We start from the raw sequence: 15,575 nt of genomic DNA, 5'->3' as shown, positions 1-15,575 counted from the left end.
TGTTGTGGCAACAAGCACCACTATTTTCTTTCGGCGTGTAACAGCATTCTTGAAGTTGAAGAGTCTGCACATATAGACTGATTTTAGTAGACAAACAATCACTATGCTACCTCAGGACAATAGCTGAAATTGCTAAAACGCTAAAAAAACCTATTTAAACCTGTTCATCTTCGCGCTTCTGACAAAGAGTTATAGCCGCCTCTGGGTACTGCTCCCAGGCTAACTAAAATATAATCGAAGCGTACAACCTATCAATGAGCACTCCCAATGTTACACACAAAAATTAGAGTCTCTGTGCTTCCAAAAAATACACAGTCGAGTCCACTAATAACGAGCCCGTTTAGAGCAAACCTTCGGCTACTACGAACAGTTTCTCAACACCCACAGGGCTTCGCAAGACGCCTATGACGAGCCGGCCACTCATAATGACCCACTACCGCGCTCAGTTCGGTTACAACTAATGGAATGAACCGTGGAGCGGTGGCGTCTCGACGAGCCGGGGCAGGGCTGAAGGCTGAACAGCGTCGCACAGGCTACCACAGCTGCCAGACACGTTGCCTTTCTGAGTTTTAGTGCTCGGATTGCTAATGCTTCTGAACAGCGTGGAGAAATCCATTCTTCTGGAGATAGTTTTTTTTTTTTTTTTCTCGTTTTTTCAGTCTGTTTTGGGCTACCGCATGGGCTGTTTGAGTTTCTTTTTTCGCTGGCACATGGGTCGCGATGTCGCAAGGATGCTCGACATCAAGGAACATAAATGTTAGTGACACCGGAACTCACGATGCAATTCTTCAACAGATTGACCGTAGTGCTAAGAATGGTGTTCTGTGCAAGAAATATGGATTGCCGAAGTGTACGATCTAGACAAATCCATGAACATGACAGTAATTTCCATGTCTTCAGGCTCTCACTTCTAGATGCCAAAAGACATCGAGGAAGGAGGTCAAGCATGTAGAAAAAAATTCACCGACAATTACGATGCTCCCCAATGCGAAATTTGAGCGCAGCTCTATACGTATTTTCATTTCGCGATATATTGAGGCAAAAAAATTTGAGAGAGACTTGTAGCAGAGTCGGCCATCGTCGAAAATCTGATCTGCGGGTCAAGCGCGTCGGCTTGTGTACAAGACTCGTCAAAGGGTCCAGTGAAATCGCTGGTGCCGCGTGGTTTACAGAAAGTACTACACAATTCGCGTCGCGCATACAACCAGATTACAAAACAATCGCAAACCATGACGATCTAAACAAGCGCAAGCTGACGCGAGCAGACGATAGTACGAAACGAGCGGTTCGGCTGAGACCAGATACGAGTATGCACCGAGCGGGTGTCCGCATGAACCCATGGAGAAAGGCTCCATGCATGAATCAGTTTCCCGCGCGGACGTCACTGAAAGGGCCGCTCTCATTGGTCTCCGCCGTTCGCGCTCGCGTCTTTCATCTTCCGCTCCGCGTCGCTCTTTCATCTTTCGCTCAGCTTCTTCACTCGGTTACGCCGCCGACGCTCGCCGCAGGAACGGGCGGCTAAAAGAGCTGCGCTCTAAAAAATGCGGGTTTCACAAAGTGGGCAGTCCCTTCTGATAAGACACTGTCTAAGAAGTCAAAAGTGTGGGCCGTCGGTGCATTTCTTGCCAACTGCAGGCGAACATGCGATGTCGTTGTTACTGCTAACAATGGTGTAGATGTCTCGGAGAACACCTCTGATGAAGCAATTGTTGTAGAGGTGCGTGAACTACCAGAAATGAATGCCCCCAGTGGTGAGGATGACCAAGAAACTAGCAAGCCTCTGACCATGCCTCCCCCCCCCCCCCCTTACAATGGTTAGGGGTTTCACCTGCAACTATGTTAACAGATAGACAAACTTCCAAAATGATTTATTGGTTTACACAACTTAAAATAACAATTTCTGCCAGTAAGCGCAGTACACATTGTTTTTGGTAATAAAGCATTTCTTTTGTGCCTTCAGTTCTTTACCAGTAGTTTTGAGGGAAAGCTCAATTATAACAAACTTCTAATATAGAGAACAAACTTTGTGGAATGAAAATGTTTGTTCTATCTAGGCTCGACTGTAGAGTTGCAGAAATAGGAGTGTCAGTTAAACAAGACGTTTCCAGCTAAACCGCCGGGAGATTCCCCTAACGTTTCGCTGAGGCAGCATTTTGCAGTAGGTTCAGTTTATACCATAATTGCAAGCATTACTTGCCTACTCCATTCACAACCCAAGTGCGCACGTCTGCCACAAAAAAAAGAAAAAAAAAATGTTGACTTCACTGAACCAGAATGATGGCACCATGACACTGCTAGGTGGAACACACCTTTCACCATGGCGACGATGGATGGAGCCACGCACACACCATGAAATTTGAGGGGTAATCAGCCAGCAGTTCGGCTGAGAGAGTCGTGTACAGGTGGTGCTCTTATTTAGGCAACACTCTGTACATGCAAGTTTGATTACGACGGTCAGTTAAAGCCTGAACAATCGTGAATAAAATTTTTAAGCATATAAATTTTTTTTGTAACTAAAGAATTCACACAGAAGTTTTTCAATTTTTAATTTTTTTAATTCTGTAGGTTTCTTTTCGGCCAAGAAATGATTATGAAGCACGCTGTAGTGGTGAACTCCAGATTAATTTTGACCACCTGGGGTTCTTTAACGTGCACCCAACGCAAAGTACATGGGCGTTTTTGCATTTCGCTAGCACAGAAATGCGACTGGGATTTGATAGTGCATCCGCAGGCTTAGCAGCACAATGCCACTATGCCACCACGGCAGGTGCACAGTAGTTGCAGATCTGCTTAGGCATCCCAGTGGAAACTCGCATCTGCAAGTTCTTGGGTTGTTTATATTTCCATTAAATTAGCTTACAGATGGGCCACTGAACAATGCACATGAGCAGTCTACAATAACTTCTAGTAAACAAATTTTTGTTGTACAAATGTATTGCAGGAGGTACTGGGATCACAGCAAATCAAGAATCATGCTTTGCGAACCCTTATCTTGTGCACTAAAAGAAAAAGCAGTGGCTTAATCTGATGTAATATGGCACAACTTGTGTTTGCAGTTAGCCAAACACCACGCTCATTAATTTTGCAAAAGAGGAGAAATTACAACAGTGTCATTCAATACATGCCTGAACATGCATTTGCTTCTCTTTCTCGCTGCTTCACAAAAGAGGGTGCAGAGTAATGTTCTGCACACCAATTCCACCATACAGCACCAAAACAGACGCTTTAAATTCACAACAATACACTTCTGAGCATCTCTAAAAAACTTGTAGATTTATTGTATGCAACGTGTATAAGACATGTGTTGTGCTAGTGACAAAAAAAAAAAAATATGCGAGAACCACTTCCACATGCTTTCACATGTCCATTTTGCCTTGCCCTAAACGCAGATGGATGGAAGAATTGTGCGACCACACACGTCACCACCAGTCCTTCTGGTCACAAACACGTCAGTCATATTGCATTGCAGAATAGATCATAATCCATGTTACCTGAGCAAAGAAACAAATAAAAAGGTTACATATATGACAAAATGCTAATACATACAATAAAGAAAGGTGATGACCCACCAAGTTTAAACAACATAATGACAAGCTAATGTAACCACATCATACAGGACATCTGGTGAGCTGGTAATGTGAAGATGATCATATGAGCATCCCCTTTGAAATGAGGTAGTGGCACATGTCACCAGGCTTGCTCCTTAATACTTTCTGTGGCCGTTAAACCTTTCAATATCTTTATACTCTAAGCTACATTATTTACAGTATAAAGTTCCTTTCATTGCACCACCAATCTTCCAGCTGTCTTTTACTAATCTCTGCAGCTCGTTTCATTTCTGTTTTCCCTAATGTCCTTAAAACCTAACGCCTCGGTCAAGCCTATTGCTTTCACATTTATAGCTGGATGGATACCATGACATACCTACAGAATATGCTCAATAGTTCCTGCACCATTTCCACACATTATGCTCGAGTCGTCTTCATTGGAAAATTATCTCCTACAAATATGCGTTCACAGACACCCTGATTTAGCTTCGAACAGATGGGCACTGCCCTTTGAATTATCATTGAATTCTGAATTTGTATTCTGCATCCCCGATTTTACATTTGCATGACAGCCATGGAGTCCACTGTCCACCCCATTAGCATAACATTTGCTGGTTAATTTCCTGGTTCTATTTCTCCGCTTCAATCCAGTCAATGCTTTCACTATACAGGTACCTAGATAACCTAGTCACCCATTAATTTTCATTCACGTTCCACAGCAGTCATTCGAAGCAGATTCTGCTCAGCCTCCGAAGGACGCCCCAGCTATGTCTCCCTGTACTGCTTCAATTGTGCTTCTTCCATGCATCCTTAATGCTAGCTTTCTAACAGCCCCTCTGATTATTCTCCAGTCTCGCCTACACTTCAGGTTTTAAGCACAGCACCAAGGCAGGGTGCTTCGAGGCCCTCTACCACATCCCTAAAGTGACCAATGATGCCCCAAAGATGAATGTGGGCCATGGCTATGCATGCTGCAGTGCAGAACTTCATATTAATTTGAACCAGCTGGTTTTCCTGAACGTGCATAGAAATACCATCAAGCAGACATCGTCACATTTAACCTCTAATAAAATGGTGCTGCCAAAGCCAGGCAGATAGCCTGCGGCCTTCTGCTCAGTCCATGACCTCTGATCTTCGATAAATACGAAAGAGCCTTCCAAGCCAGTTTCTGAGCAATTTGCCCCCCCCCCCCCCCCCCCATGGAACTCTTGTCAAGACATCCACGGTGTAACATCTGTTGTTGCATGTCATTTGTTTAACTTCATTTACAAATTTGATATTGCATTGCCAACCTATGCGTGATCAATAATTAATGTGCCAGCATCATGAATGCATAAGAAGTTTTGCTCTTGAGGGGATTATACATACCAAGTATAGTACTTTTGTTTTAGGAAAATCATTCATGGTAAGCACAATGTCATACAGAGAGCACATGCTTGAATGCAAAATTATCTTTCAGCCTACAGAATAGCAGCAAGTTGGCACCAGTTCAGTCCCTGAACAATGCAACAGGCACACACAGTGGCTCTAACGCCTATGTTAATGCCCGTAACAATTGTCCATAATCGTGATATATTATTCAAAAGCTGAACTAGTGCCTCACCTAAGCCATTATGCAGGTTGTTTCAAGTACAATGGGAACCAGTGTGCATGGTGACATCACCTTTACGACTCTTGCCTTAGCACTTTCTTTGACTCTGCTCTTAAAAAAGAGCTGCACCTCCAGTTGACTTCTGGTTCTCACATAAAAATCCACTGGAACATAAGCTCCCTTGTTCAGCAAGAATACCACTGCTTTCTATGATGTCCTTAGGCTAAAAAGGAAATCTGTGACCACATTTTATAATGATCTATTTAATTTTCCATTCCTTTCACCCTTCGTCACTGGCTCAGATGCCGTCACACTGCTGCTATAGCCGAGATCAGCCACCCGGAAGAATGGCTGAGAAAAGTGGAATCTTTAAAAAATAAGGCCCCTAACCCAACTACACTCGGTGCCAACCTAAAAATTCAGCAAAAGCTCCGCCCACAACACTGCGATGCTCCTGCCCTCCACACTCTGAAACACAGTTCCCAAGAGAAGCTGTCATTGAAAGGAAGTACGCCTCTGCCATGACATCACAGAAACAAGCGAACATTGTTGGCTGGTGCATCCATACAAGTTTTCTTTGGTGTTGCACAGCAGTGCATTTGCCACTGCATTCTTAGGTTGTCACTGACTATACTAACATTTTTGGAATTTCAATACAGAATCACGATGAAGTGTAGTACAACGTGAGGACAAGGACACAAGAATGAACAAATGACACACGTAAAGCAACAAGGACACAAAGGTAGTTCGCCCCTTTACCCCCTTTCACCGGCAACATAGGAGACAAAGTCAACCCGTCATGCATCGGGATTCCATGTGTTCCCAGAATTAGCGCACAGCTTTCGAGGGTACTGGCGAAAGAAGGTGTCAAGGCTGTGCACAAGCCAGTGCCAACCCTCAACCAGTTGGTCCCACATCCAAAGGACCGACCGTCCAAGGAGAAATGTCAGGGGATTGTTTACAAAGTGTGATGCTCTATGTGGCCCGCCACTTACATCGGTGAAACCAAGAGTTTTTCCGACAGAATCCATCTGTCAGTATCTGACAGAATCCAACATCTGTTGAATATGTTTATTTTTAAGAATTAATGCACGACACACACAAAGCAGACAGTGTTAAAGCAATTTGTGTGTGTTATTCCTTCATTCTTGTTTCACTACATTTCATTGTGATTAAAAATGACTAACCAAAAATCCGACTTTCTCACCCTCTTCGACACAGGTCCTAATGTTTTTTTTTAGCAGCATGTTTCAAATATTTCAAACAATTCAACATCTCTCACTACAACTAAAACAAGGCAACAGGGAAGGCGCCCCAAACTATAAGCCATCAGTTTGCAAGTGATGTAGCTTGCTCTTGCTCACTGCAAGCCAGAATGACACATTCAGCAGAGGGGGAACAAGCCTTTTGAGGTCATCATAGTGGCAGAGGAGGTAACACACAGAAGGACTAAAAGCTGCAGACAAGAGCACTGCAAGCCACATGTTTGTGATCCCTGTGCTATAGCAAGCCAATACAGTACATACAAAATGAAACACTATTTAAAATTTCATAACCCACCAGTACACAGTATAATCAGTTTGCCAGTTGAAGTAAGCTTGCATATCACAGGCTCTGAGCACCTATTTCAACTATGGCAAAAAATGGTTGAAAAGCTGAAATTCTTGTATGCAAACACTTCACATATTTGCCTGCCTACTTAAAATAAATAGCTTGAATTAGAATTTCAAGACCCTTTAGATGCATAAATTTTCATATTTGAAGCAGAAAATTTAGTTCTAAACACTGCAGCAATTGCAAAACGAACACTTTCATTAATTTCTGTGTTACATAAGCCGTATCTGCATAACATATATATGTGCTTTAGAAGGAATTTTTGCTCAAACTACTTACCAAAAAGCCTGCAAATGATGTGACAAAACCTTCTTTTACAAGTTCCCACACACCACCATACTCTTCATCATCCACCTTTTGGAATGAGCTCGTGTAGCCATACACAAGTACTGTGTTAACACAGAAGAACCTGCATAAAAGAAATAATGAGTAAACTTAAAATTTCACAGTTACTCTTGGAATCCTACTGCTTTTGTTACAAAAGAGAGAGAAAGTAGATTTATTCAGGACACGGGATACATTCATGGCAGCCAGCCTGAGGCACACTCTACTCTGGAGTTGTTGCGCTGCTTGCGTTACAAACAGAACACAGCTACACCAACTCAAGTTGGCACTAAGTGCAGCATAACAACACAATGTGATATAATACTGAAAAGCAGAAAGCAAGAAAAAGCAACAATAATGGAACAACTATGACCTGATACATAAGCAATGGGAGCCAATAACTTTTTTTAGAACACTATCACTCAACGCAACTAAACACTTTCTAGTTATCCATGTCTTTAGAGTATAAATTTAAAGCAATTCAATGTTGCACAGCTTCTGCATGCTTGCAGTACAGCTTATAAAGAAGTTATTCAAAGAGATTGTAGGTTGGTCAGCATATTATGTTATAAAATCAGGGATCAAATGCTGAACCACTTCACTTTATTTTGTGGACAGATACTGACATATTAGTGCTTCCAATAAGGTACATACAGCCCAATTTGGGATATACCAAAGCCATGACAGTGCCAGTAAAAAGCACAACAAACTACTGGTAACATAGCAAGGTGCTTCATTTTAGGGTGATTAAACAATAAAACTCCTACAGGATTGTTGTCACCCTTCAGCTCATGCATGATTTTCTTCAATCTTTTGGTACTGGTAAGCCATACCAGTGGACATTCTGTCAAAGAAGGAATGTAGTTCCTGCTACAAAACTAATATTCGCTGCGGGTACATAGTAGATAAGTAAATAGATATGCTTCAAAAGTTATTAAATTCTAAATATTTTGTGGCGTAGCACACAAACTTCAACTCGTACAAGTCTTACCACGATAAGTGACACTTGTTCTATTGATGTGACGAGGGCACATGTCCCAAATGATTAAGTTTAGCCCATGAAGTACTCCACTAACAAAGCTAGCCTTCAGGGGGTTGTGCTTAAACCACAAGTAGGCGAGAAAAGGCAAAACAATTGCAAGCATTTGTCCCGACTCTAATCACGTCAAAATACCGCAATAACAGAAAGAAAATAAAGGTTAGATGGTTTTTGAGCTGCTGCGAAGTTGATCACCTTTATGATTATACTTAGATAAGTAATGCCGAATGAAAGTGGAAGATGGAATCAGGAATACGCAAAATTAGAATAGCAACAGAAGTGAATCAAGCATGCATCATTACCACAAAATTGTACCCTAAAGTTGTATTTTGCTTACTATTCTTTTGCGGCATACTTACAATGCGATTCCTAAGAATCCTTTAAGTGGCACCAGGCCCCACGCCAGCCCAAGGAGAATTCCGAGGATTTGTCGTGACCAGTACAGGACGTCGAGAAATTCGTCCTGCAAGTTAACCCATGAAAAAGATGGCAAGATGTAAAAACAACAACACATTTCATGTGGGACGTTGGCGAGGAAGCATGGCGACGAACACCAGCGTTCACAATCGCCAAACCGCTCATAAATTCAGATCCAACTTTGTTTTGTTCAGCCGCGCGAGACTTGGTTAAAGCAAGAACAAAAGAGCTGACAATCTGAACAACACTTTCGTCAGAGCTTGCGTAACAGACAATCTGGACAACACTTTAGTTAGAGCTTTTGTAGTTTCGTCACATACCTTTATTTATATACATACTAGTATTACTGTAACCGCTCGTGCAAACAGTGCACAACAAACTTTGCAGCGTCTACAAGTGCACTGCAATCACCTTAGAAAATATGTGTACAAAATTCCATTCTTTGCAAAGACGTGCGTTGAATGCAAAATGTTCAACCACGCTCTGAAGGAAAGAACAAACGAAGATTTCATCTCTCACCTTGTCGGGCCATTCGGAGTTCGGCGTGAACGCTCGTACCCATACAGAGGATAAGTTTCCTTTAGCATGGCCATTTCTCTCTACTTGTTTCCGCCTTTGATTCATTTTTTGCTGCTATTTTGCAAGGCTGTATTAAGAAAGATTTTGAAAATTTGTTAGCTCAGAAACTTCCTCACGCTCAACACGCCGACCGAGCCATCTTGATTCATGTTGGATTCTCGCACCAAACTTTACAATCCCTCTATCGGTGCGCATCTAGACAATAGTTGCTAATAAAAAATAAAAACAAAAGGTTGCAGTAACATAAATTGCACGCAAAGTTATGTCTGTTTCGTGTTTTGAAAGCATAGTCCTGTTACTGAAAAATTGTCACGTTGAGCATGCGCATATTCTGCAGCCTTCGAACGGCGCGTTATTTGAAGTGATAATCTGCACGCACGTCTGGCACGTCCACTATTGCACCCAGACGCGACATTAGGCAACTGCCGACATTAACCACTCATACGGACGTAACCCGACATCAGTTAACCCCAAACACCCATTAGATGGGCTATACGGTAATACTTTGATTTTATGTTATTCGGTAAAGAAAAATAGAACACGGAGGACACAACATACGTGTAACAGACTACCATCGAAAGGATGTTTTCTGAACATTCTGGAAAATCTGCAATCTGAAAATTCACCATAGAATGGCGACCAGCAAAGATGTCAGCTTCGCAACGCTCCCGAGTCTCAGATTAGTCACGTCTGAGGCTTCTGTGAGCACAATATTTACCCGCATTTTATGGCAAGATTAACACTTAATACCTTAATTCGTTCCATACAATAATCCACTGTTGATACATGATCAATAAGAAAGATACAACTAGAGGTGAGCAAGTACTGAGTTTCAAAACTAAATCAAATATGAATGAAATTTCACTCGAATATTTAGTAATTTCCTGATACTTTCCGAATAGCTACCTTTTAGAACTGGACCTTCAAACAAAATTATCAGACGTTTCTTCTTTCTCTTCTTATTTCAAATCGGACATATATATTAAAGTGTGCATCTCTCGACGCGACTACGCACGCTGTTGGTTTTCGGATCTAAGCATAGCTGCAATCAGTGCCTTAATACATGCTATGCATAAAGAAACTTTCGGAAACGTGCACCAGAGCGCAAGTTCAGGCAATACCTAGTGAAATATTTAGCGCGCACAATAGACAAGGACACAGTGAAGGGGGACACACGAGCGCTTACTCACATATGTTTATTTTCGAAAAGAAACACACGCTAAATATTTCACCGCTAAATATTTCACTATGAATACGTACCAACTCGCCCAACTATCAGTTCTCAGGCAATACCTCCTAATACTGGCTGAGGGCATGGTAGACATGAAATTAACAATGGCCGGAAAACTTCAAGCGGTATCATTGTCTGCACTGTTATTACAGGCATCATTTAATTCCTAATGAGCAGTAACATCTCATCGGTTTGCAGGAATGGAACACAAATTTTCCATCTTTTCGTTATTCATTATGAATCCTTAAAACAACGATGAGGCTATAGATATATTACACACCTCTTGGAGCCTAAACATCCAGGCCGTCATTTATGTTATTAAACACAATTAAAGAACCAAATGACATTACTTAAATGGAGGGGGGGGGGGCGGTGTATGCATGATGAAATCGCCAAGATAATGTCAACCGAAACAAAAAATAAAAAGCGAGAAAAAAACTAATAAATAAAGGGACGCCGCAGTGGAGGTCTACGGATCAATTTCGACCACCTGGGGACCCTTAACGTGCACCATAAGTAAAACCAAAAATTTCACGTCATGCATGGGGATTTCACGAGCAAAAACCACGATCTGATTATTAGACGAGCGTTTTTGGCATTTCGCCCCCATCGAAATGCGGCCGTCGCGGCCAGTATCAATCCCGCAACCACGAGCTCAGCAGCGCTGCTGAGCTCGCCATAGCCACTATAAGGTATACCGCGGCGGGTGCACCCTAAGCACAGTGAACAATCGTTTTATTTATTTATTTATTTATTTATTTATTTATTTATTTATTTATTTATTTATTTATTTATTTATTTATTTATTTATTTATTTATTTATTTATTTGCCTGTTTTGTTGGGAGGAGGGGTCTCAGATGTGCGAGATGAAAGCCTCAAACGACGACCGGCTGTTTACTAGTGACAAATGAGTGGCCATGCAGTGTTTGAATTATCAGAGTTGGCGAGGACTGAATAACGTGAATAATTCGCGGGCACAAAATTTCTCGAAACGGAACTTGCCTCTGTGAACCGCGCTTTTGTGATGGGAGAGAGAGAGAGAATAAACTTTAATGAAAAGAGCACGCGAGCGTAGAGAAACTAGCTCCTCCGCTCTGCAGTGGGTGGTCCCCTCAGTCCAGGAGTCCAGCGGCCTTAGCTGACCTTCTCGCTCGGTTGACCAGGTTGAGCTGGTCCGTCGAGTCGGAGCTGGACAGCGCTGCCTCCCATTGCCGTGCGGTGGGGTGTGTTATAGGTGTGAACTGTGGTGTGTTTGCGCAAGCCCGTACCATGTGGTAAAGCGTTGGACATTGATCGCAGTGTGGACATATATAAGAATACAGCGCAGGGTGTATGGCGTGGTAAAAACTCAAATGTGGATATGTGTTTGTTTGGAGTTTTCGCCATATTACGGCTTCCTCTCGCGTCAGAGCATTATGCGGTGGGGGTAGTGTTCTTCGTGAAAGGCGATAGTGTTTTAGGATGTGCGTGTAGGTTAATGGTATGGGTTCTGGATGGAACTGCTCGGCGCGGTCATCTCGCGGCTCCCGGTGTGCATGCGCTCGGGCGTAGGCGTGTGCCTGCTGATTGCCGCGTAAGGGCTCATGCCCCGGAGTCCACACGATTTGTATGTATGGTGGCAGCTGGTGCGCTCCATTCAGAATGCGATGTGCGGCCCTGGAAATTTTGACCCTGGAATAATTTCTGCATGCCGTCTGTGAGTCCGTCAGAACTATGACGCAATCCCAGTGCGGTGTCGTCGTGATGGCTAACGCTATCGCTAGTTAATTCCTCTGCCAACGCAGCGCTCACTCGGGAAACCGACGACGCATTTATTTCGGTCCCGTGGTTGTCGACTACGCTGGTGACGAATGCGGTGCTTCTTGCGGTGCTGGCCGCGTCTACGTAAAAGACATTGGGGTAGTTTCCATACTTTCTCGCGAGCGCCTGCGCTCGGGCTTGTCTCCTACGATGTGGAAATTTGGGTGCATGTTCCCGGGAATCGGTGAGACGTGCATATTTTCTTGTGCTCGTGTTGGGATTTTGGTCAGTGCGCTGGAATATCCAAGACGCTCCAAGACGCAGCGTCCCGCTATGGTGCGTAGTAGTCTTTCCTTCTGGCTTACCAGTTGGGCCTCAATGATTTCCCGTGCGTTGTTGTACACCCCTGTCTCCTCGAGGCGAAAAGTAGCCGTTCCGGGTGGGAGTCCGAGCGCTTGCTTATACGCCTTGCGTATCAGCCGGTCGAGTACCTCCACTTCCACGTTACTGAAATTTAAATATGGTGCCGAGTACTCAATGCGGGTGGATCCTGGGCAAAAGTAAAGACAAAACTGCGCGGGAACTGTTAGAAGCATTTCACATTAGAATCAGCAAGTGGTCCCCCCCCCCCCCCCCTTCCCAAGATTGTGTCAGCTAAACCTTAATTACTTCATATCATGCAGAAATGCGATTACTAAGTTCTTGCCGTTAAGGGCGTCTTCTGCGCTTCGTAGTACCTTGTTATAGCGAGTTTGCATTAATGGCGCTGTACATACGTATATACCAGATGATTCAGCGAACACGTTCAATTTTGTTTTAATTGCCTGTGGCAGATACAGCACAATTCTAGTCCATGAGCTGGTCTACTCGAAGAGGCGGACATTACTTGCGCAATAAATTGAAATGTATAATCGACTAACTAACAAGAATTCACTAATTATGTTTTGACTAATTACCTTATGGCACATACTGCAATTTACAAATTCTAGCCGGGGAGTTCGCAAGGCGGACCCACTTGGAACGAATTGTCAGGATGACACCAGTTTCGAGATATTAATTCCCCAATTATGCAGAGAAATGCATTGGCATTCCAGTTACTTTTGTGCTTGAACGCATAAAACGACGTTTTGATAAGGAAGTAAGTGGAACGACAGTGCATTTGTACCGCAAGTTTGACGGCGCATATCTCATAGATGGTGTCCTCCACACAATTCTTTTCAAGTGTATGTGCCTTGCAGTCTCACCCGCTACAACTTGTAAATTGCAATATGTGCCATAAGGTAATTAGTTAGAAACTTAATTAGTGAATGTTTCGTAATTAGTAAATTATGCATTTCAATGTTTTGTGCAAGTAGTATCCGCCTCTTCGAGTAGACCAGCTCATGGACTAGAACTGTACTAGCTGCCAAAGGCAATGAAAAAAAAAATTTTTTTTTTTGAAAGTGTTCGCTTGCTTTGGAATAAACAGTTGTGAGCGTAGGTAGCCCTTGTCTTTCCGTCTGCTGTTTCCTTTCACTCGTTTTTCCTTTTCTGAATTTTTTTGCGCTACAAAAATCATTGCTTACATATTCTAGCGCAGCAGTCAATCATTCGCAGAGCTAGTTTTTTGCGAATTGCAGATCACTTTCTAAGTTCGCTATATTACGTCCCCGCGAGAATTAGGTCATTTACAGTATGAGGTATTAATGCGAATAGCATTCTTTGTCTACTTCAGACGTTTTGAGCCTGCCTGCCTGCCTGCCTGCCTGCCTGCCTGCCTGCCTGCCTATCTATCTATCTATCTATCTATCTATCTATCTATCTATCTATCTATCTATCTATCTATCTATCTATCTATCTATCTATCTATCTATCTATCTATCTATCTATCTATCTATCTATCTATCTATCTATCTATCTAATCTATCTATCTATCTATCTATCTATCTTCTTACGCCAACCTAGTGAGTGATTGAGTGAGTGAGTGAAATAACTTTATTGGAGGCCCGGCGAGGACGCGACCTCGTCGCGCACCCGGCTAGTCCCACGTCGGGACCGGCAGGTCTAGCCCACGGTCGTGGGCACGCCGGACAGGCAGGATTTGCTTGTCTAGAGCGGGGCTACGCACAAGCGAGTCCCACTGCTCCTTGCTGAACTTGGGGTATCTCGACCCGCACTCCCACAGCATGCCGTCCGTCGTCACGCCTTCTACCTCGACCCCGTGGCCCAAGTTGCCTAATAGCTTGGGCCACTAGGTAATGGGCTCGTGGTCGTGATGCCGCCGTGGTCGTTGCATCGACGTCACATTACAGCTTTATCATCCGACACTTGTCATGCCGTCGTCGTACACGCCAACGTCGTCATGCAGTCGTCATGCATAGAGAGAGAGAGAGAGAGAGAGAGAGAGAAAATGATTTAATGAAAGGCAGGGAGGTTAACCAGGACTGAGCCCGGTTGGCTACCCTACACTGGGGGAAGGGAAAAGGGTTGTCACACCGCCATAGTGATGCCGTTGTGCTCGTTCAGCAGATGTCATTCCAGCTTCGTGATCTGACTCTCGTCATGTTGTCGTCGTGTCACGCCTTCTTTTCCGACCCAGCGGTCCAAGTTGTCTTATAGCTTTCACCACTAAGTATGAATTTGGGGTGGTGACGGGCAATCGTGGTCGTTGCATCGTCGTCATTCCAGCTTTGTCTGTCATGTTGTTGTCATCACGCCATCGTCATCATACACTCGTCGTCACGCTGTCGTTGTGTCATTTTCATCACTTCTGTTTATAGCGTCATCCTGTTGTAGTCATACCGTTGTCACGATAACGCCCTCATCGTTCCATCGACGTCGATCTTTCTTCATCATTGTATTGTAATCATACGGTCCTCAGTCAATCTCGATTATGCCGCACTTTGTCATGCCGTCATCGTCAGACAGCCGCTACCAGGCCTCCTTCCTCCATGGTCGAGAGTAATCGTGAGGTGAGCTCTGCCGTAATCGCCACTTGTGGAAGAACTCCGGCGTGCTTTTCCAGGAAGTGTAGAGCGGGTGTGTCAAACGATAACTGATTGCGCACTGTTTCACAGGCACTTCTGGCACAATCTTCTGGATCAGCCCACATTTTTATTTTTACTCCTCATTCGCCGACTAATCAATTTAGCAGAGCGCTGCACAGCACCATGTGCTTTGGCTTGGCGCGTACTTCGTGTGCACGCAAGGACGAAAAAAAAAAAATAGTAGAAATTTAACCACCCGATTCATGGCAATTGGAGCTACAGATTTAATATATCTTTGTTCACAGTTTTCTCCTGACATTATTCTTTTGCAGGAGACTTGGCTCTCAAGTGGCCAAAATTTTCACATAAGAAATTATCGTTTATTTCGATTGGACCGTCCATCAAGAAGTAGATGAGTTGCTTTCTTGATACCAACTAAAATATGCCACAAAGCAAAACTATCCTATCAGTATACATATGTCTGCGGAGTGCGAGATACTATCAATAGATGTAACTACTTCTGGT

At 43.5% G+C, this 15,575-nt stretch overlaps 1 protein-coding gene across 1 annotated transcript; it reads right to left on the bottom strand.

The window, feature by feature from the left end:
• Window positions 1-3,256: 3,256 nt before the first annotated feature.
• On the bottom strand, window positions 3,257-9,286 carry LOC119463771 (respirasome Complex Assembly Factor 1-like). The gene is made up of 4 exons (XM_037724599.2): window positions 9,053-9,286; window positions 8,476-8,579; window positions 7,033-7,162; window positions 3,257-3,491 (listed from the first exon to the last, which is right to left on the bottom strand). Exons 1-4 carry the CDS (start codon window positions 9,155-9,157, stop codon window positions 3,450-3,452), a joined length of 381 nt encoding a protein of 126 aa, XP_037580527.1. The 5' UTR covers window positions 9,158-9,286; the 3' UTR covers window positions 3,257-3,449.
• Between the last annotated feature and the right edge of the window lie 6,289 nt (window positions 9,287-15,575).

This window comes from Dermacentor silvarum, chromosome 1, assembly GCF_013339745.2.
Source record: "Dermacentor silvarum isolate Dsil-2018 chromosome 1, BIME_Dsil_1.4, whole genome shotgun sequence".
Lineage (NCBI taxonomy): Eukaryota > Metazoa > Arthropoda > Arachnida > Ixodida > Ixodidae > Dermacentor > Dermacentor silvarum.
The sequence above is the reverse complement of the archived record's forward strand: the minus strand, read 5'-3'. Positions and strand labels throughout refer to the sequence as shown.

What these genes read in the sequence shown, in the direction of transcription:
- LOC119463771 (XM_037724599.2), bottom strand. Translation starts at nt 9,157, where the DNA reads ATGAATCAAAGGCGGAAACAAGTAGAGAGAAATGGCCATGCTAAAGGA. An exon ending in GGATTCTTAGGAATCGCATT is followed by an intron (nt 7,163 to 8,475) that starts GTAAGTATGCCG and finishes TCTTTTATGCAG; the next exon opens with GTTCTTCTGTGTTAACACAG. An exon ending in CATCATTTGCAGGCTTTTTG is followed by an intron (nt 3,492 to 7,032) that starts GTAAGTAGTTTG and finishes TTCTTTGCTCAG; the next exon opens with GTAACATGGATTATGATCTA.